The sequence below is a fragment of the Triturus cristatus genome, chromosome 10, assembly GCF_964204655.1.
Source record: "Triturus cristatus chromosome 10, aTriCri1.1, whole genome shotgun sequence".
NCBI classification, from domain to species: Eukaryota; Metazoa; Chordata; class Amphibia; order Caudata; family Salamandridae; genus Triturus; species Triturus cristatus.
Window position 1 is genome coordinate 615,739,247 of NC_140593.1, and position 21,816 is coordinate 615,761,062.

Here is a 21,816-nt window from a genome sequence, read left to right on the forward strand (position 1 = left end):
TTACTTACTTGGTGTCAGTCACCTGGTCTACAATTCAATTGCTTCCGTGTGTAGGTAGCTGGCTAAATCCCGCTATAAAACCCGGAAGTGGACAATCCCTATAAATGCGAGGCTGCATGCGCATCGCAAGTAGAAAGACGGTGAAAACGGCGGCCATCTTGTCATGGAAAGAAAAACGTAGTGGTCCTGTAGAATATCAAGCGATGTGCTATCATGGACCATGTGGCACATACTTTAACTGTTTACTATGAGGGTTTTTATTTTTTTTGACAAAACTACGTTTAGTGCGAATACTGCAATATACGATATAGTATTGGACTTAACTTAATTTTGCTAGACATATTGGGCACCACCTTATTTAATTACAGTTGCCCAGTTCGCTATCAAGGACTAATGCATGGACATACTCTGCTATGTAACCAAGAAATGGACATTCCCTATATTTGTGAAGCTGTTACTTATCACAAATAACGAGACGGCAGGAATGTCGGCCATCTTTAAATGGTAATACTGCCTATCATAGCCCTGTAAGATATCTATTACCATTCTTGTACAAGTAAACATGATGACTTAATGTGTAACCATATTAGAAGCAACAGCCATTTCAAAGTACTGGATGGATTCATTACGATCTATTCTTTCATAAAATAACATTAATTCATGTGTATTCATCTACAACTATAAATCATATAACACATCACAACTCTGTAACAATCATCTATACAGTGACATACTGAATTTTATACAACAACCTTATTGTCATATACCAGCCAGTATTCCTGTCCAAAAGCTATTTGAATATCTACAATCATTGTTATTCCTGGTATACCATACATTTAAAAAGAACATTCCATACATTTTGAAAAAACATTTTGAAAAAACATTTAGAAAAACATTCTACAGATGGGACACCTTGCACAGTATTTTCTTATACCAATATCATTGAGTCTACATATTGTGTCTACATATTGTATATACCATTCCTCCCAATACATGACAGAGCCCTGTCTGATACATGGGAGACGGCGTATGGAGTAGTAGTCAGTGTAGACTTATAAATCTCCGCCACTCTTCAAGACTGTTTAGGCCATCACGGATAGATCCACACTTATCTATCCATTTACATTCCAGTGCTTGTAAAATCAGTGAGATGTCACCTCCTCTGGGTGGCAATTTCGCCTTCTCTACCACCTGCCATCGCACATCGTTGGCAGAATGGCCTTTTTCAATGTAATGATCCACCAAGGGTGCATTGATCGCTTGACAACGAATTTGGCTCCTGTGTTGGCCGATCCGTGCTTTTACCGGTTGTGTAGTCTGCCCTATGTAAATCAATTCACATGGGCACCAAACACAATAGATAACATTAGTTTTAGCACAATTGGTCAGATCATATAGTTTCACATTAACATTTCCATGTTTGAAAAATGTTGTTTCCTTAGTGAAATTACAGGCTACACAATTACCACATTTGTAATGCCCTGTTGGTGCTGGTAATGACCATAGATCTTGTAAGGTTCTGTTGTTTTGATACATGCTCGTATCTGAATGGACCAGATGATCTCTGATGTTTTTACCTTTTTTTAAAGAAAACATAGGCATTTCGCGACAGGAATCAAGAGTATTTAATGTGGACCGATGTTTTTTAATTGTCTTCTGTATTTGTGTGCTCAATGGACAGAAGGTGGTGACACACACTGCTTTTTTCATGGTTTCTCTGGTTGTTTTCTCTAGCAACACCTCCCGGGGGCTGAACCAGCTCTCTTCATCAAGGTTTTTACTAATCTTTTTGGATAGCCTCTTTCTCGTAACCTGGAACTCAATATATTGGCCTCCCTGAAAAAATCTTTTTCTGTGCAATTTCGCCTTAACCTCAAGAATTGGCCATATGGAAGGCCATCTTTGAGGGACCGTGGATGAAAACTAGTATACTGCAGTAAGATGTTTCTATCTGTGGGTTTCCGATACAATGTTAAATTCAAACGGTTTTCCCGACATCTTATTTTCAGATCCAAAAATGGTACAATTTCTTTGTCTTTATAGTATGTGAAAGTCAGTGCAGTTTGACATGTGTGTAAGTACGTCACAAATGAGTTCAAATCTTCCTCAGTTCCAACCCAGATAAAGAAAATATCATCGATATATCGCTTCCAACACTTTATGTTTGTGTGGAAGGGATTATCGGCATTGTTGATGTACTTATCTTCTAGGTCTCCGACATTTCAGGTGGCATCATGCTGTTGGTAGGTATAAAGGTTGATTTTCGGGCGCATCTGTGACCTAGAAGAAGGTAGAGTTTCTTCACGATCACTGAAAAAAACTTCCTTTGTACCAACTGAAACAACAGATTTTTTTAAGTTGCATACAGAATTACACACATTTTTCAGGTCCTTACGACTTAGAGTTTTTTTCAGTGATTGTGAAGAAACTCTACCTTCTTCTAGGTCACAGATGCGCCCTAAATCAACCTTTATACCTACCAACAGCATGATGCCACCTGAAATTTTGGCATTTGAAAAAGCAGTGTTGGTAGATATTTTGAAACTGAAAGAACACAAGAAATTTACCCCTTTCAATATCCCCAAACTTGAACGAGATGCCCTGATTTAATTAAAGAACAATAAAAATATTATTTTGAAACCAGCGGATAAAGGGGGTGGGATTGTAATTCAAGAAAGAACCAAATATGAGGCAGAAATAATGAGACAAATCAGTAATATAGACCACTACAAGAAACTGCCTCAAGATCCCCTCAAAGATGTTCAGAGATCAATACAATTGGTCACCACAAAAGGATTAGATGAAGGCTAACTAAATTGGAATTTGACTTTTTAAATAAAAGCTGCCCAAGGACTCCAGTCCTATATACTTTACCAAAAGTACATAAGGACATAGATAACCCTCCAGGAAGACCAATCCTTTCAGGATGTGGGTCAGTTATGGAACCACTGGGTCATTATATCGATAGTTTTATCAAGGAATATGTCCCGGCTTTACCTACTTATGTCAGGGATAGTACCTATATGATCAATCTGGTAGAAGGTATGGAATATAATCCCATTATTGAAACCTTGGTTACTATGGATATCAATTTGTTGTATTCGAATATTCCCCAACAACAAAGTATTGAGGTCATTAAACATATCCTAGATAAGCGACCAGCACCGGCTGAGGTTCCGACTGAATTTATCATTAATTTGCTGAAAATTGCACTGACAAAAAACTATTTTAAGTTTAATTCAGACTATTATCAGCAATGTTCAGGAACATCTATGGGTGCAATTTTTGCCCCAAATTTGGCAAATCTTTATGTCGGAGACCTAGAAGATAAGTACATCAACAATGCCGATAATCCCTTCCACACAAACATAAAGTGTTGGAAGCGATATATCGATGATATTTTCTTTATCTGGGTTGGAATGGAGGAAGATTTGAACTCATTTGTGATGTACTTACACACATGTCAAACTGCACTGACTTTCACATACTATAAAGACAAAGAAATGGTACCATTTTTGGATCTGAAAATAAGATGTCGGGAAAACCGTTTGAATTTAACATTGTATCGGAACCCCACAGATAGAAACACCTTACTGCAGTATACTAGTTTTCATCCACGGTCCCTCAAAGATGGCCTTCCATATGGCCAGTTCTTGAGGTTAAGGCGAAATTGCACCGAAAAAGAAGATTTTTTCAGGGAGGCCAATATATTGAGTTCCAGGTTACGAGAAAGAGGCTATCCAAAAAGATTAGTAAAAACCTCGATGAAGAGAACCTGGTTCAGCCCCCGGGAGGTGTTGCTAGAGAAAACAACCAGAGAAACCATGAAAAAAGCAGTTTGTGTCACCACCTTCTGTCCATTGAGCACACAAATACAGAAGACAATTAAAAAACATTGGTCCACATTAAATACTCTTGATTCCTGTCGCGAAATGCCTATGTTTTCTTTAAAAAAAGGTAAAAACATCAGAGATCATCTGGTCCATTCAGATACGAGCATGTATCAAAACAACAGAACCTTACAAGATCTATGGTCATTACCAGCACCAACAGGGCATTACAAATGTGGTAATTGTGTAGCCTGTAATTTCACTAAGGAAACTAAATTTTTCAAACATGGAAATGTTAATGTGAAACTATATGATCTGACCAATTGTGCTACAACTAATGTTATCTATTGTGTTTGGTGCCCATGTGAATTGATTTACATAGGGCAGACTACACAACCGGTAAAAGCACGGATTGGCCAACACAGGAGCCAAGTTCGTTGTCAAGCGATCAATGCACCCTTGGTGGATCATTACATTGAAAAAGGCCATTCTGCCAACGATGTGCGATGGCAGGTGGTAGAGAAGGCGAAATTGCCACCCAGAGGAGGTGACATCTCACTGATTTTACAAGCACTGGAATGTAAATGGATAGATAAGTGTGGATATATCCGTGCTGGCCTAAACAGTCTTGAAGAATGGCGGAGATTTATAAGTCTACACTGACTACTACTCCATACGCCGTCTCCCATGTATCAGACAGGGCTCTGTCATGGATTGGGAGGAATGGTATATACAATATGTAGACACAATATGTAGACTCAATGATATTGGTATAAGAAAATACTGTGCAAGGTGTCCCCTCCGTAGAATGTTTTTCTAAATGTTTTTTCAAAATGTTTTTTCAAATTTATGGAATGTTCTTTTTAAATGTATGGTATAGCAGGAATAACAATGATTGTAGATATTCAAATAGCTTTTGGACAGGAATACTGGCTGGTATATGACAATAAGGTTGTTGTATAAAATTCAATATGTCACTGTATAGATGATTGTTACAGAGTTGTGATGTGTTATATGATTTATAGTTGTAGATGAATACACATGAATTAATGTTATTTTATGAAAGAATAGATCGTAAAGAATCCATCCAGTACTTTGAAATGGCTGTTGCTTCTAATATGGTTACACATTAAGTCATCATGTTTACTTGTACAAGAATGGTAATAGATATCTTACAGGGCTATGATAGGCAGTATTACCATTTAAAGATGGCCGACATTCCTGCCGTCTCGTTATTTGTGATAAGTAACAGCTTCACAAATATAGGGAATGTCCATTTCTTGGTTACATAGCAGAGTATGTCCATGCATTAGTCCTTGATAGCGAACTGGGCAACTGTAATTAAATAAGGTGGTGCCCAATATGTCTAGCAAAATTAAGTTAAGTCCAATACTATATCGTATATTGCAGTATTCGCACTAAACGTAGTTTTGTCAAAAAAAATAAAAACCCTCATAGTAAACAGTTAAAGTATGTGCCACATGGTCCATGATAGCACATCGCTTGATATTCTACAGGACCACTACGTTTTTCTTTCCATGACAAGATGGCCGCCGTTTTCACCGTCTTTCTACTTGCGATGCGCATGCAGCCTCGCATTTATAGGGATTGTCCACTTCCGGGTTTTATAGCGGGATTTAGCCAGCTACCTACACACGGAAGCAATTGAATTGTAGACCAGGCGACTGACACCAAGTAAGTAAGCACTCTGTATTATCAAAGAAATTTAATGAAAGATAACAGTATATTTTTTAGAACTCGCGCTAATCTACTCTCAATTAATTACAGCGGGTCAGCGCCTCGTAGAGGGTTACTATTGAAGTAACAACTAAAGTTAGAAGATTCTTCCCTCCTTATCAAAAGGCCAGACAAGTAAGTCTTGCTTTAAGTAAAAATTGAGTAAATTGCCTTGAATAACTATGAATTATAGTGAATAGCTATTCGCCAATAATCCCCAACATCTAATATGTTCCAGAATTTCGACACAGGAGTGATCTAAACCTTAGGAATCTATATTTCGTCAGATTCCTTTATAACAAGAAGATTTATATCCCAAACTGACACGTTTGGATAAAGATAAACGAAAGTAAGTGTGACCTGTAATTACACCTGGGTGATCACAATTTTTAATGGAACGTAGTATAAGAACTGAAACATTATACTCCCGGTTTCCAGGTCTGGTCAGATTCATTCATCCAGCATATCAATACCATACTGGATCCTACATGGACGTATGTATGAGCTAAACTGGTAAGCCACGATCCTTGCCCCACAAGCCCCACATCCCTTCATTAATATTACTTTACTAAGTGCATAATTGCATAGCTATACTTCGTTATTTTTCTTTTTAGTCCCCAGAAACACAGTCCTGATGAGACCCAGTATCTAGAACGGGTCGAAACGCCATCGACAATACATATTGAGACAGCTTGGATTGAATTATTGTAAAAATTGTATAAAGTCTGTCCTTGTAATTTTCCAATAACCTTTTAAAGTCTTTCACTTTGTCACATAATAAGTGGTTATGGTTCTTTCACTTGGGGTCACAAATCACTGTTAATGTTAGGAATATTTGTATCTTTTTGTATATGGATAATAAGTCCGCGACATAGAAATTGTATATTAAATAAACCCATCTCGGCTGAGGTTTGGTAGATTCTGAAAGGAAAAGGGTTTTTGTGTGGGCTCATTGTAAATATTATTTTCTGAGTGTTATTGCTTACTAGGTCATTTTTTGACATTTTTTGTGATTAATTCAAAAGCAACGACAGATGTTGCACATGAGACACCAAGGTTTTTAAATGAGTTCCTTGTGAATATTGTTTTCTGTACTGTAGAAATGAAAAGAGGCAGGTTTTTAATTGTTTTTTTAAATTTATTGTTTTAACTTGGAGAGGTCCAAACAGGAATATACATGCAGAGGGAGTTTGTTCCAGTGCAATGGGGCAAGATAAGAGAAGGAACGGACCCAGACTGTGGCAGTGCGACTCTGAGGGATCTTTAAAGTGCTTCGTTAGCGGACCTGAGCAAACAATTGGGTTGGTAGTGGCGGAGTCGTGAATGGAGATAGGTGGGTAGGGAGTGCCTGAGAGTTTTGTGGGTCAAATGGCAGAGCTTGAAAATGACACTTTTGTTGGTGGGCAGCCAGTGTTAGACTTTCAAGATAGGAGCGAAGGAGGGCCATGAGGGGAGGTTGCAGATCAGACGTGCTGTTGTGTTTTGCACTACCTGCAGCTTGGACAGTAAAAAGTCGTTGGCTGCCACAGGTATTGCATTATCATAGTCAAGGTGACTAGTAATTAACACCTGGACCAGGGTCTTTCTGGAAGTTGAGGGGAGCCAAGGGAAGAACTTTGTTTAGGAGGTGCATGGTAGCAAAGCAAGTGACATAGGTAATGTAGAAAGCTGGCTCTGTTCATGGTATGCCACTAGGTAGTAATACGGTGGACAGAGTTCAGAGATTCCCCCAGAAGTGTACAAGGCTCAATACAAACCCAAAGTGCTCGGTTAGTGGTACTGTGGGCGAGTAGACTTAGGCAAAGCACAGAGGAGTGCAAGATATTTATTCTACACACATTGACCAATTAACGACACACAACTCAACAAGCATTTGCAATGCAATAGGTCTCGCATTTGCGAGAGTTGGAGCTGTTGGCATTGTAAATAGTAATGACCTTTATTGACGTGTTAGTTTTTAAAACATAAATAAAAGGCATTGTGATTTAGAATGCCAATAGCTTAAACTTTCGCAAATACGAGACCTATTGCATTGCAGGGTGGAGAGCTGGAAGAAAGGATGGCTGGATGGGTGAAAGGGTAAATGATTGTATGGATGAGTGAATGGATGGTGGAAGAGTTGATGGATGAGTGAAAGGATGGATTGGGTGAAAGGATGGATGGATGAGTGAAAGGGTGGGTAAAGGGATGAAAGAGTGAAATGATGGATGTAAGGATAGATGATGGATAGGTGTGCAAATGGTTGCAAAGGTTTGGATATGGATAGGCACACAGATGTAAGGACAGAATGAATGGTGAAAGACTGAATGATAGATGAAAGAATTAATAGATGACTTTTTGAGTGACACTCAACTGCTACTTGAATGTTACACTAGTAATTGTAAATGTTTGCATGTTTTGTTTTAAGTGTAAGGTTTTAGGGAAAGCCTCATAGTGCCATGAGATGTGCTTGAGATGTATATTTTGTTTGTAGCAATAGGCAAGGCATTAAAAATAAACTATGTAATAGTGTATCAACAGTGCATTCTTTAATAAAGCTGCAGGGAAAAGCACCTTTGTGACTTCGGTCAGTTGTGCAGCTCTCTGCGAAGCCCCTATAAGCAAAGTCAGATTCTATATTTTAAGTTCCACTTGCTGAAACACCCATAATGCGTGCCTATAGTGGGTTCATCACAGCAATCCTCCCTTTAGTTCACCTATGGGTGCCGCTTTACATCTTTCAATGGCACTCAGATTTGAGATGCAAGTAACAAAGTCTATCCAAGCAGATCTTCCTGACCACTTCTCTCACCAAACATGCCTGCTCAGGACCATGAGTTGTAAACAAAATATCAGACTTGACAACCCAGTGCAGTACTCGTATAAATAGAGTATTATTATATGAAATACCACAAAAAGACCTCATAGCAAACAACAACTCTGTCACAAAAGTTAATATCCAGTTTGAGAGAAAGAGAAGACAACTAATCTACACTACTTATAATGTAGACACCACTTTACACTTAATGTTACAGAATCAAAATATAAACCAATAATTCATGGAAGTCAATTCATGCAAAGCAGAGCGAGTATCATCCATCCTTTTCCTATGGATGACATCACATAATGGTCCTTGTCCCGCCATTTCCCCAACAAAAGCTTCAGATGAGATGCCAAGCAAAGGCCTAGTGTGCAATGTACACACAGTAAACATGGCTCATTTGGTTCTGTCTCCTTTCTTTTCCTTCCTATGCCTCTCTGCTCCCTGAGATTATGGGTAACAAGGCAAGATAAATAGCAGCAGTTGCTACCCCCCTCTGACGTCCATGATACACACGTATCTGCTTCCAGTAACAGTGCGCAAGCTAACATTATGTCAGCGGCTTCGTGTTTGGCAAATAGTGTAGTCTATTGAACACATGTTCTGAAAATTAAAATGAACGCAGACTGCTAAAGTTCATGTGTAAAAAAAAAAAAACGCCTCACTCTTCCCACAAAGCTCAGGAGCGTGTCTTGTTTACATGGGCGTCCTGGAACAATCTGCTAGGTCACTTCTCACACAATCAAAGCAAAGCAGGCAGCTGTGTTTTTGAAGTTAGGAAACGTCATGTGTTTTTCAAGAATGTGCAGGCCCAGTGACTGAATAGTCACGTTAAAAGCGAACAATTCGCAACCGTCTTCCTTACTAGTTCCTAACAATGATAGGGAAGGTACACACTTACCGCCAGGGCTTCCAGTGCACAAGAATTGGTGCACCTCTTAAATTCACACCAGTGGTGGTTAAAATAAAAGACGAGTGCTTCCTGTCAAGTATGCCTTCCAGCTTAAAAAAAAGTGAAAGCACATACTGTCAGCATATTTATACCGTGAATGTACGTGTAAATCGGCAACTTGTACCCAGCTTAAACAGCTTACTTATTTGGCAAAGTATATTTGCAAGATTTGAACACGGAAAAAAGAATAAGGAAAAAAAAAGAAAGACGAAAAAGGCTGTGCTGCGTTTTTGCAACGTGTCTTTCTTGCAATGCTGAGGATATGTAGCCCAGAGCGATAATAAATTAATGTGAAGATCTCTAAATTCCACTGCAGGTCTGTGGGAAGACTCCGTGCATTTTACACCCCAGAAACAAGTGCAACACCTTGCATGTTATGAATCCCATGATTTAAAAAAATAAAAAGCATGCAGCCTGCTAAGTGCCATCGGTGACTGAATACACAATGGTCCGTAAGTATTCTGGAGACAGCATACAAACATTTGAAGGGAAAGTATGTATGAACTGCAATCGGAAACACACATTAAAAAGATGCGCTTACTGTAGCCAGGGAACTTCACAAACAAAGGTGAAGGTTTGCGTTGGGTTTTACATTTCTGCTTCTTTCTGCTGCACAGAACGTGTAGCCAACAGTCAGCCGTACATTCTGTCATTACACATTTTCTGAGGCATCCGCCGTCAGGAAATCGCTTTTTTGGGGAGGGGGTCTATATAAAGGCACAGGCCCCTTTGCAGCAGTATTATGCAAGTCCTTAGCTTTTTATACTGTTTATGAAGCTCATGGCGGATTGGAACAAAGCAAACCGGACTTGCGTACCCTGGAGCATTCAAAGCGGCATCGCCTGCATGCCAAGTGGCCTGCTGAATTCCACCGTAGTGTAGCGGAGCTTGTCTGAGGTGAGCCGTGGAAGGCTCACACCGAGTGCGGGCATGGGGGTGAAAATCTACAGGCAGCGGATTGCGGGTGGGGGAGCAAAAAAAACACAGACAACGGAGTGCGGGCGGGGGGGGGAGGGGGCTGCGATGCAATCCTTACCTTTTTATACTGTTCGTGAAGCTCCCGGCGAATTGGAACAAAGCAAACCCTACTTGCATACCCTGGAGGCTTGAAAGCGGCATCGCCTGCATGCCAAGCGTCCTGCTGAATTCCACCGTAGTGTAGCAGAGCTTGTCTGAGGTGAGCCGTGGAAGGCTCACACCGAGTGCGGGTGGAGGGGGGGGGGTGTAAAAATTCACATAAGGCACAGACCCCTTTGCAGCAAGCGCACACCGTACGCGTGCACATCTCATGTCCGCGCAGGCACAGTGAGCAGCGCTGTGCTGAAATGCCGAGAGAGGGAGGCAAAGTGAAAGCGCGCCATGCGCTCATTGTGTTGAAATGCCGCAAGCCGTACGCTTGCACACCGCCTGTCCGGGCGCGTGCACATCTCCTGTCTGGGCAGGCACGCCAAGCAGGAGACAGGGAGGTAACAAAACATGCCTTACTCCCAATAAAAAGCACGCATTTGGGAGCGGCGCCAATAAGAAGCATGGGTGGCGCTTCCAACTCCGCTTCGCAAGCTAAATCAAGAATAGATCTTGCCAGAGCGAGCAGCGCATGCGCTGCATCGCTAGGCAAGACCTGAAAAGGAGATCTAGACTAATTTTACAAAACAATAAGCTTTGTTCAAGTTTCATTTTGAGACCAAGATCTTCGCAAAAGGTTAAGTTTTTTAGGAAAAATACCTTAGTCTTTCAAAAGTTGACAGTGCAATGTTGACCTATAGAGGAAAACAAAAATATGATTTCCCGGGGAATTTTATCACTTACAGTTCCAGTCTTCAGGGTCCAAGATCAGCAGAGGCCATGGGTCAGGTAAGTACGTAGACTGCACCACTAGAGGCACAGGGGCGGCCAAGTGCAGAAGTCAGATTCGGAGATGGGCGTTTCAATGGAGACTGGGGGTGCTTGGAGCCACGCTGCTTGCAGTTAAGTAAATTGGTTGCAGGAGCCAAGCTTCGGAGGTTAGAGAAAGCTCAGGTGGGGCCATAAGGCAGCACCAAACATACACCACCAGCGGCACAGGGACGGAAGGGTGTAAAAACAGCATCAGGTGGCCAATGCTTTCCAATGGAGAACTTGGGTTTTGAAAACAGGCTTGAGGCATCAAACCAGAGGCCTCTCAGATCAAACCAACGACAGCAGAGGCAAGTTGAGATGTCATAGGTCACAGGTACATAGTTGGGCGAGCTCCTCAAGGCCCAGGGGCTTCGGGTGCAGGGGTGCCCTTTGATGTTGGGTTTTTCTTACCAGGCCAGTCTTGGTTTGGGGGGAGCCTCTGGAATCAGGCTGCAGGTGTTGTCGTGGAGTCCAGGAGGGGTCATTCAACACTGGACTTTGGGTCAGGATCGCTGGGGAACCTTTTCTGGATTGATGGGCCACCTGGACACTGGTCAGAGGCGTCAGATGCAGAGTGGCCAGGACTCGCAGTTCCGGAGGGCACCAGAGTCCATTGTGTTGATTTCCGCTGTCCTGTGGAGTTCTGGTCTTTATCAAAGGCAGGCAGTCTTCCTCTGGTTCTGGAGGTTGCTGGCTGTAGGACAGGCATCATTTTGTTTGCAGGGGCTTTGAAGCTATAGACATCTTGGTAGGGCTGGGGCCCAAGTCAGTAGGTGTCTTCAGTCTTCACTGCACAGTATCTTCATCCTTCTTCTTAGGTTGGCATGAACTAGTTTCTGGGTTTAGGGGAGCCACCTAAAAAGTAGATTTAGTGGTGTTTTAGGGAAGTGACAGGTAGAGCCACTGGACATCTAACCTAGAGTGTCTACACACTCAATTATGCCACCCTCCTGTGGTAGGAGATATAGCCCTAGCTCTGATTGGAGGGGGTCTCCCCATCTTAAAGATGGCAGGGACTGAAAGGTGTGCTTTCCTTCGCTTCCTGCACCTTAGGGATGGAGTTGGCAGAGGTGGGTACACCTCCTATTCTTGCTAGGTTTTCCTGCCCTAAGTGGGGGTCTAAACCAGGAGCTGCCATCAGCTGCTAGCATCAGAGGCTGGGGTTGCATTACAAAGACAGCAGGACTTTGAAGCTTCCCTCTCGCACGTTGTGCCCATCCTGGGGGGAAGAGGTGTAACACCTCCGCCCAGGATCTACTTTGTTTCTGGTCCCAGAGAGTGGAGATTCTAAACCCAGGGGTCCAGAAACACGTCTGTTGATGGCAAGCAGACTGAAACCTGTCAGGGACTCCACCAGAGTTGGTAGGATTTCGGAGGGCACCTCTGAGGTGCCCTTTGAGTACATTTTTCAATAAATCCCACACTTGCATCAGTGTGGGTTTACTGAGAGGAGTAGTTTGGTGTCAAACACTGAAGGGTTCAGAGAAGCCATCATGGTCCTGGAGAACTTGAGTTGTCAATTTTCCAGCCCATGTACAATTCATGGCTTCCCTGGCACCTACAAAATCTAAAAATAGACAAATATTGTTGGGGCATATCTGCTCATGCAGCTATGTCCACACCTGTGATTTAGCGCACTCTGCGTTAGGGCTGTAAGGCCTGCTATAGTGGTGACTTACCTATACCTTAGACAGTGCTATTTTGTGCCATGTCGACTTTCTCGTTTGGTCTGCACCAGGGCCTGCGATCTGCAGTGGCAGTCTGCATGACCTAGGTAATGAGTCCCTAGAGAACCCTCTTCAGTCCCCACGCCCTAGGTACACAGGTACCATTTACTAGGTACTTACAGAGGGCCTGAAGGGCCAATTGTGGAACAGTTTTAGGGAAGAAGCACTGGCACAGGGGACCTGGTTGGCAGTGACCCTGTGTATTACAATCAAAACCACATCAATTTCCAGGCAAAAAGTGGGGTTCCAACCAAGTCAAGAGGCACTTTCTCACAGGTAGTGTTAATACTGTTTTTCAAGGTGAGAGCTTAATACCCAGATTCTTTACAACCTGTTTTGGAATAGGGACAGAGCCGAATTCCACAGGCTACTAGTCTGCCGACTAGAGCTCCTACGCTTTGCCAAATAGTACAATCTTGGTTTTCTCGCTGTTCAATTAAAGGCAGTTTTTGGTCATCCAGTCAGCGACTTCTCTCATACAGTTAGCAAACTGAGTTTTAACCACTTCCAGGTGACGTTCTTTGTCATTTGCAAAGTACCCATATGAGTAGATGGATTTGAAATCCTGTGGCTATACCAGCAGGTCATCCCCAAAACTTAGTGCTTCTTGAGAACGATCTATTTTCAGTCTAACAACATACATTTGTTTGCATTTGAATGTCCGATTATTTTCACCATCCACTCAGTTCTTAATCGATTCTCATCCATTTAAGTCTCTTCTATTCATGATTTCATGGATACGGTTTGAAGTCCCATTGGTCTCCCAGTTTCTAGCGGGCGACACAGCAACCTGTATGGCAGGTGATGCCGCTTCTACAATTTCTTTGTTAGAAACATTACAACAATTGGTGTCCCAAGGCAGATTTGCTCACTACCAGAGTTCCATCTGTGATATGTGCTTCAACTATGATAAGAGTTGTAGCTTTTTGGGTACCATGGCTTTTACAGCCAGGTTTCCTGGTGTTGTAACTGTGCATATAGGACTATCCTGTATTCTAAGAAAGAACCTGGGTGAACTGTGAAGTTGTGTAATACTAACAATTTGAACAGAAAGAAAAGTGTCAAGCAGCAGTTCCAAACCAGTTTTTGTTCTCATTACCCACATAAAATCTAAAGGCAGAATGGGCCCTGATGTGTGAAACTTTTTTTAACTTTTGCTATGCAGTAATCAAGGTGACAAAAACAAAACATGCGAGCAAGCAGCCCTTGCGCTGAATCAACCACATGTGATTTCTACTGATACTCGTTCAACCTTTGCATCTCTAGGATGTTCAGGTTGCACCTTTGGGATAATTTCCTCGGCTTTCCTATGATCTCCTGTTAGCTTATTTTTTTTTCAAAGTTGTCTGTATGGTTGGCAGTGAGAATGCATGATTTGCAGGGGAGTTTCAGCTTGTCGACAAGGCAGGCATTACTGGGTTCACCTAAAACATGAATGGCTTGCAGTTAAAATTCTGCTCCTTTTTTTCAACCCGCTTTATTGATTGAGGCAAAATAAAAAAGTATCAATGTGCAAAAGAGCCAAGAGAGAGAAGATGAAAAACAATTGTGAAAAACTGAAAAAAAAAGAGAAAAGTGAATAGCACTTTGCAGTGGATACAGTAGAAGGACAAATTGATGATGCCCACAAACCGGGGAATCTATTGACATGAGACATAATGTGGCCCAGGCACATGCAAGCTGCCCGACAGCGAACACAAATGCACTTTAACAAATAAAAACAATAATTGTTAAAATTGATAGGTCACAGAACACACATGCATTTATCAAGGCAACCCATAGGACAGGCACTGTTTAGCTAATACTAATGAAAGAAATTTAATTCAACATCATAATGTTATTTATTCCTGATACTGCAGCTAATTGCCAAGGAAAAGCATTCTTACCTGAACTGGTCTATTGCCCAGGAAGTTGAGATCCATATTCTCTCCGAACAGATATCCCTCTGGGTGAGGCGTATCAAACTTCTCGCCACCCATGAAGAAATGACTGGCAAAGTAGTTTCCTAGAAGAATCAACAATTAATGATTTTTTGCTTTTATTATATTTACTTTTTTAAGAAGAAAACATTTGAGCTCTTGTAGTGTTATATAATTGGGTAGAGGAAACCAACGCTGGATCGTCAGAATTTTCTAACGCAATTCGTGACACCAGACGGAGAGTCATGTATCGAAAATGGTACCTACTGGTAACATTTCTTTTTCAAAAATACTCTCTTACAAAAAAAAAAAGAATGAGAGATAGGTATGTGCTGTCGATGGCCAAGTGAGGGAAGGAAGGGCATAGACAGATCTTGAATGCAGAATATGCCTGGGCAGAAATGTCAACATAATGGAGGCATGGTTTTGCCGGACTGTCAATCGGTACGGCAATGAAGAATCCTCTGCCAACTGGGTCAGCGATGTGCGTTCCTTTTTTTTTTTTTTATAACCAATATTATTGAAAGTTTCGCGGCAAGAAACAATTGTATCACATGGTAAAAACAGCAAGTGCAGTGGAAAACAGCAATCTCTGACATCAGCATGGCATGGCAAGGCAACACAGACTCAAATTGATAGACCATATGCCCACAAATGCGGCTGTGCTTCTCAAGACAGCCCCGGGCTATGAAAATGTGTTCCTCCTGGTGTGCGCCCCAGTCCATCCCCATGCGCCAGCACCTGACAGTCGGTGGTACCCATTGTTTCCAGGTACAGGCCACATCCCGCTTGGCGACCAAACAAGCCAGCCCTAAGAAGGTCCGCTCCACCCTTGGTCCCCCAAATTCCTCTACAAGCCCCAGCAGCACAGTGTGCGAGGTAAACTCCAAGGTACAGCCCAGGACAGACTCGGCCCACTCCCTGCCAGAATCCCACGCAACATGGAAGAAACCTGCAGTTGGTGACGCGCACCTAGCACATGTGACTGGGTGTCAAGAAGAAGCTGCCGCAGGCGCAGCGGGCAAGATAGGTGGCAGGTGTGCGTTAATCTTAAGATGGAAAGGAGTAGCGTGAGTTTAAGGAGGTCTCTCCAGTTTAAAACTACTGCCCATTACTCTTTTGCTTCATAAAAGAGAGGATGCTTTTCACTCTGATGTGTTTTCACCAAGCTTACAGTATATAGAATGGTGCTGCCTAATTACTCATCTTACGGCTAATAAAGATGACAAGTGTGCGTGCAGAATGTATTTATTCAGTGCCTTCACATCTGCTCACCAGATCAGAAGACTTGTGGCCTGATGAAAGAAAAAGTAAAATTGCATGGGCCATTCTACATTTCATGTACAATGGCCTGATGAATCAAATCAGCAAAAAGGCACAGACTCAAAATATCCTGCCAAATTTGGCACAGATGCTGGTCTACTCGCTATAGCTTTCAACAACTGTAGGTCTTTTGATGCTCGAAGTATAGCCGCAAAAGAAAAAAGCCAAGACACAACAAACATGATGAATTAATTGTTAATTTAAAGCTTAGGAAATTATGTCAGATCACCGACCCAAGGTGTTTTCAGAGCAGACCAGATAAATATCAGATTGATTCAAGGACTATCCCTGGCAGAGTTTAGTAGGCTCAAACATCAGTAAAGGAATTGTTTTCTGGACAGAGACTTGAAAAGCCAGTAAAGGAGGGGCGGAATCACTGGAATTTATTAACGGTTACTAGCAATACCTAAAGTGAGCAGTAATGGACAGCACATGAGAAAAGAATGACAGCATCTTTCAAATTAGAAATGTAATTTAATGACAGATTGTTAAGACTACACCAAAGTAAAACATATTAACTCTCGCCGTATGCACTCTGTCCTAAAGCTTACATGTGTTTTTTTCTTTTATCCTGCAAAATTAAAATCTCACCCATCTACACCAATTGTGTTCACCTCCTGGCAGAAATAAGTTATGATGGCCAACAAACATGGTGATATTTTGCTTTTGCAACACAGGGATGAATCTGTGCATTTGTATTTGTACTACTCGGCAAGGCCACCTAGCCTATGATGAATCCATGAAGCAAATCTTAGTTTAAAGTCAAGGTAAAGGGATGTGACCCGCTAAGCTGCAAAAGGATTCATTGTAGAGACACAAAGAAAGGCTATGGGAATGCTGAATATGACTGTCAGAATTTGGGATTAGGCCACATCCTCAAAAGATTAGAGTTGGTTTGCGAATTATGGGTTAAAGTGGTACAAATTAAGATTAGAAATGATGGTGATTCTTTTTGCTATGATAAAAGGGCTGTGGTTTAACATCCATCCTGTCTGTCTCATTATAGCCAACTTGTGAAGAATTGTAGGGTTCAACCAGATGGACATGCTCTTACCAGACTTTGGAGGGTATCTGTAAGCTGAATTTGCCTGAATATCAATATCTTCCACTCCGGCGATTCTGCGGCTCAGAACGGACCCCATGGTGTCCTGAAGAGAAAAATAAAGATATTTTTCAATAAACTAAAACATAGATGAGAGACACACATTGATAGCTCAAAAGGCATAACTGGCCCTTAAAAGTCCAATTTTGGGAGAGTGTTATTAAGTCCTAATGGGCAACCAGTCATCTTACCAATTAATTTTGTATTCCATATGTATATCTACTGTCTGTGATATTACTACTGTACATCAGCCCTGTGAGTTTTAGATTTCTAATGGCTGGATATAAGTTGAGTTATAATATTTTGTATCTGCACTTGGTGGTGTTCCATTCCTGTTGAATATGTACACTGTGGTATCCTATCGTGTTGCGCAGCTGTCCTGTCTGTTGTGATATTCCTAATGAATATCGAACCTGTGAATTATTATATTCTTCTCTCATAGCTGCCGTATGCATTGTTATATTTACATCTGAAACTGGCTCAGCGCTTTGCGTTCTCTTTTTGCATATTAGCACTGTGATTCACATTGTTATTGTTGGTGGTAAGCTATGAACAGTGCTACATTCAAACTGCAAATATGCTTCGTTCCTTGTCATAGTCCTAGTTCTGAAATCTGGCCTGGGGGAGTGGCATAAGTATTTTTCTCAGATATCCATCTCCCCTTAACATTTGTTGTAGTCCTCAGATGTCTGTTCTTGAATTGTGCTATACCCAAAAAGGTATCTGTGTTATGTCATGCAATATTTCACACAGGACCCGGATTTGTGTTTAGTGGTTTTTTATCAATGTTTATTTGTATGGGGAACTGCGGGACTCCACTTACTCTAGCTAACTGAAAATCTTTTGGCACTGGAGATTCACTATTGACTGGATTTTTTGGTTACGCATGTGGCGGCCAGCTGAGCAAGATGAGGGAGAGGAGATTTCATCCGTTTTTAAAGCACTGTGTATGCTTACTAACTTAATATTTTGGAATATAGCCCCTTTGGATAAAAGAGAGTTTAGATCAACAGTTTGTTTCTAGCTTCAAACAGAGCGTGCCTCTGTTGAAGATGTCAGTTTCAGACTGCCATTTTTGTTACCTACTGGTATCCTGGGGAAATATTCTCACTTCCCACGCAAGACTGTTTTCGTTGTTTTACCTTACGAGTTTCACATTCCCTCAATACAATTTCTATATGTGCTTAACAGTTATCTTTAATGAAAAAAGTATACTAAGAATGAATTACTACTAACATTAACAACGATTTTCTTTCGCAAAAACTATACCTCAAGAAGAGATGTAAATCTTCATACACAGGAGATGCCATAAAAACAAATCAGGGTGTACCAATTATAAAATCAGTATCACAAAAGGTATGGAAGCAAAAACACAACACGTATACAGACACACAGCAAGTAAGCTGGTAACAATGGGGTTAAACTGTCAGGGACATTCCCATTGGCTATCAGTGTTGTGCATATACGATATTCATGTTGGTTATCTGCATAGTAATTACAGTTGCATACATTGTGTGATAATCGCCATTGGTAATCTGTTTTTGTGTGTTCGGATAACCCAAACAGTAATGTTTGTTGCAATATTCCAGCAAAATATTCCAAATAGTTATCTGCGTAGCATGTTAGGATGCTTTTTAGCAGTTGTCAGGGTGCGTGTTGAGTAGTCTAATTTAGATACTACTCAAGGGTTTGCACAGAAATAGTAAACACAGAGCGGTTACTTATAGTCTATATTGTGTGATGGTCCTGTTTTAGCAATTAAATGAACCAAGTGCATGTGGCTTCCATTAAACAGTATGCTGCTCAACAATATGCTACCATTCATTAACATGCAGCTACACGTTTCTGTATAAATGGCTATTAGCCATGGACTGGAATATTCATGTATTTTTTTTTATCCAGCCCACAGGGGGTCACACAACGTTTATCGAGGCATACTACTATATTCTCAGTTTCTATAGGTGCCATTTGTTAGAATATATCCACTGGTTACTAGCTCTAGGCATTGGGATATACCAACTGACCAAACGATCAGCATTTGAATAACCCCCGATTCACATGAATGGACCATTCCTGTATTTAACTAAACAACTCAATGGGCTTTTCCGCATTGATTTGGGAGCTTGTGAAACCCAATATCAATAGTTTCATCACTGTGAGAAAAATACTGAAGATTAGAGTCTGCTCCAAGTACTTGAAAATCCCCATTATCTACATTGTGTCATGGACTATTGCTGTTACCTGTGTTAAAAGTGTTCCTGTTAGTTATCTACAATACATGTTGCACAGTAACATATTTTAGTTTACAAAAATATTCTTACTGGTCTGCTGCACTGATGGATAATTATGTTACTATTTTGTGATGCGCCTGCGATACTGATAATTGAAATTGGTATTGCAAAATCTTATGGCATCAGAATTTTGGTATGTCAGCTCATTAACAGCATCATCTTAACACACTCTAAGATAATTAAAACACAGTTTGAAACCAAGATATGATACTTATAGCAGTTGAAAGTGTTTTAGTGTGGCATGATAAACCTGGATGCCAAAGGCAGAACATTCTAGGGACAGATCCCAGAGATGTAAACGTAAGAATTCCTTCTTGGTATAAAAATGTACATTTCCTTATATCTTGAAGAGTTGTTTTCTTTAAGAAAGTTACTAGTTAAAAATATGCAAGGAACTGAAGGGTTGGTATTAGCAGTAGATTTGACAGCATCTACCTCATTGCTGGGATGAGGGAAGCAACACAGTTGTCTAGAAACCATAAATCAAGGCCCCTTAACATGGATTGGTGTATGGCAGCAGAAAATGTGGTTTAACTAAGCCAGAGGTGCCCCAATAAATGTGATAAGATGTGGGAAATTCAATGGAACATAATGGCATTGACTAATACAAACCCAAGAACAGGCACACAATTACCCTTATTTCTCTGACGGCTTAAGATGCATTTCACACTTGACAATCTCACACTTGACAATAGATAGTAAGACTAACTGCAATTAAATATGCATGCTTTTTATATCGTCTTCCAAACAAGCATATTTGTCATGTACAGATGTGTCAAAACGATGTCTGTCTAGGAACAAACCACAGTGATACTGTTAAAACTATTGGCGTCAAACACAAAGTCTGTTTTTCTATTTTTTCTCATCAAACCTTTGGATGCATGTAACTAATAATTGTAATATATATATATATAAAAATAAAAAAAATGCTTTTTTCTTTCATTAAAAAAGGAACTCCTTTTTGTACACCTATTGGTTGCTTTGTACAGGCACAGGAATAGCTATGCCAGGGTCAAGTACAGGAATACGGGAAGGTAAATGGGAACAAATACCGCTTTTAGATCAGTCCGTGCTAATATTCAATTGAGGAGACCTTTGCAATGTAAATAGGTAGAATTCAAATCCATTAAGGATCTCTGGGACACCAGGGCTGTCAAATATGGTATTCAGATAAAAGCGTTTCTGGGCTAGGGTCCTACTGCCAGCCGGAAGCTGCAGTAGAACCTATATCTTACAGCCGGACGCAATACTAACGTTTCACATAGACAGTTTCCAAAACCGAGGGGCGCAAATACGCTGATATTTGGTGGGTGAAGAAAGTAAGAGCAATAAATAAAGATACCTTTAAATTCTGTGTGTAACTTTTCACATTTGTCATTCATTCAAAGACAGAAGTCAAATGTCAGGCTGCTTTATTCTTCTAACATGGGGATTGATGTTTACTTTCCTTACCCCGACTACAAAGTGAGAGGAGTTTTTAAAGTGAATTGTGTGATAATACAGGATGTTGTTTCTGCAATACACAACAAAAAGTAAAAACCTGTAAATGAACTGCATGCATCCGGCAGTTAGGAAAGCAAAAATGAAGCACTTCTTTTGTAATTCTCAAGTGTGCTGGAAAAAGAGGTTTTAATATGATCAAAACAAATCAAAACACTTATTTGGTGTTGCACAAATCATAAAAATTTACAGAAACACAATTTCTACACGTCATCATTTGTGTGCTATATAGTTTTATCAGTAAAACTGTATGTCTGTGGAAATGTAGTGGCCATTTCAATGGAAAATGTGCTGTCTGTAAATGACAGTGAGCTACCACAAGATCCTTTAGCTACACTCACAAGTCAACCCCCCCCCCCCCCTTATGTACATTAATGGCAGGTAGGTCGTGAACGTTTGTTGTTTGGAAAAGTGGGTTGTGGTTCTAAAAGGTTAGGTGATCACTGCTGTAGACAATACTAAGATCCTGTAATGTTACAATTCCAGAGTCGATCTGCTTATACAGTCATGTATGTTTGAACACATCTCTTGGTTCTAGTGAAAGGTGTTTGCCCACATTTATAGCTATGTTCCCTTTACACCAGTGGGTAGGCTATCCGCAACGCGCTCATTACTTCTGTCATGCATACTTCTATCTTGGATAATTCACTCCTATATCTTCTGTATCCGTCGGCAACCCCCAGGCCTTTAAGTCAGCTCATAATTAATCTTTCTCGGGCCCTTAATCTTGAACACCTTGTTAGTCCTAACAGTGTTA

General features: G+C 40.9%; 1 protein-coding gene across 4 annotated transcripts in view; it reads right to left on the reverse strand.

The window, feature by feature from the left end:
* Positions 1–21,816, reverse strand: part of MGRN1 (mahogunin ring finger 1) — a 308,688-nt gene that overhangs the window by 269,920 nt on the left and 16,952 nt on the right. For all 4 annotated transcript variants that reach the window (XM_085632139.1, XM_085632140.1, XM_085632141.1 and 1 more), the window contains exons 2-3: positions 17,221–17,314; positions 14,811–14,929 (exon numbers count right to left, since the gene is read on the reverse strand). In XM_085632139.1, coding sequence (XP_085488265.1) covers positions 14,811–14,929; positions 17,221–17,308 — 207 coding nt within the window. In that variant the 5' untranslated portion in view covers positions 17,309–17,314. The remainder of the gene's footprint in view (positions 1–14,810; positions 14,930–17,220; positions 17,315–21,816) is intronic.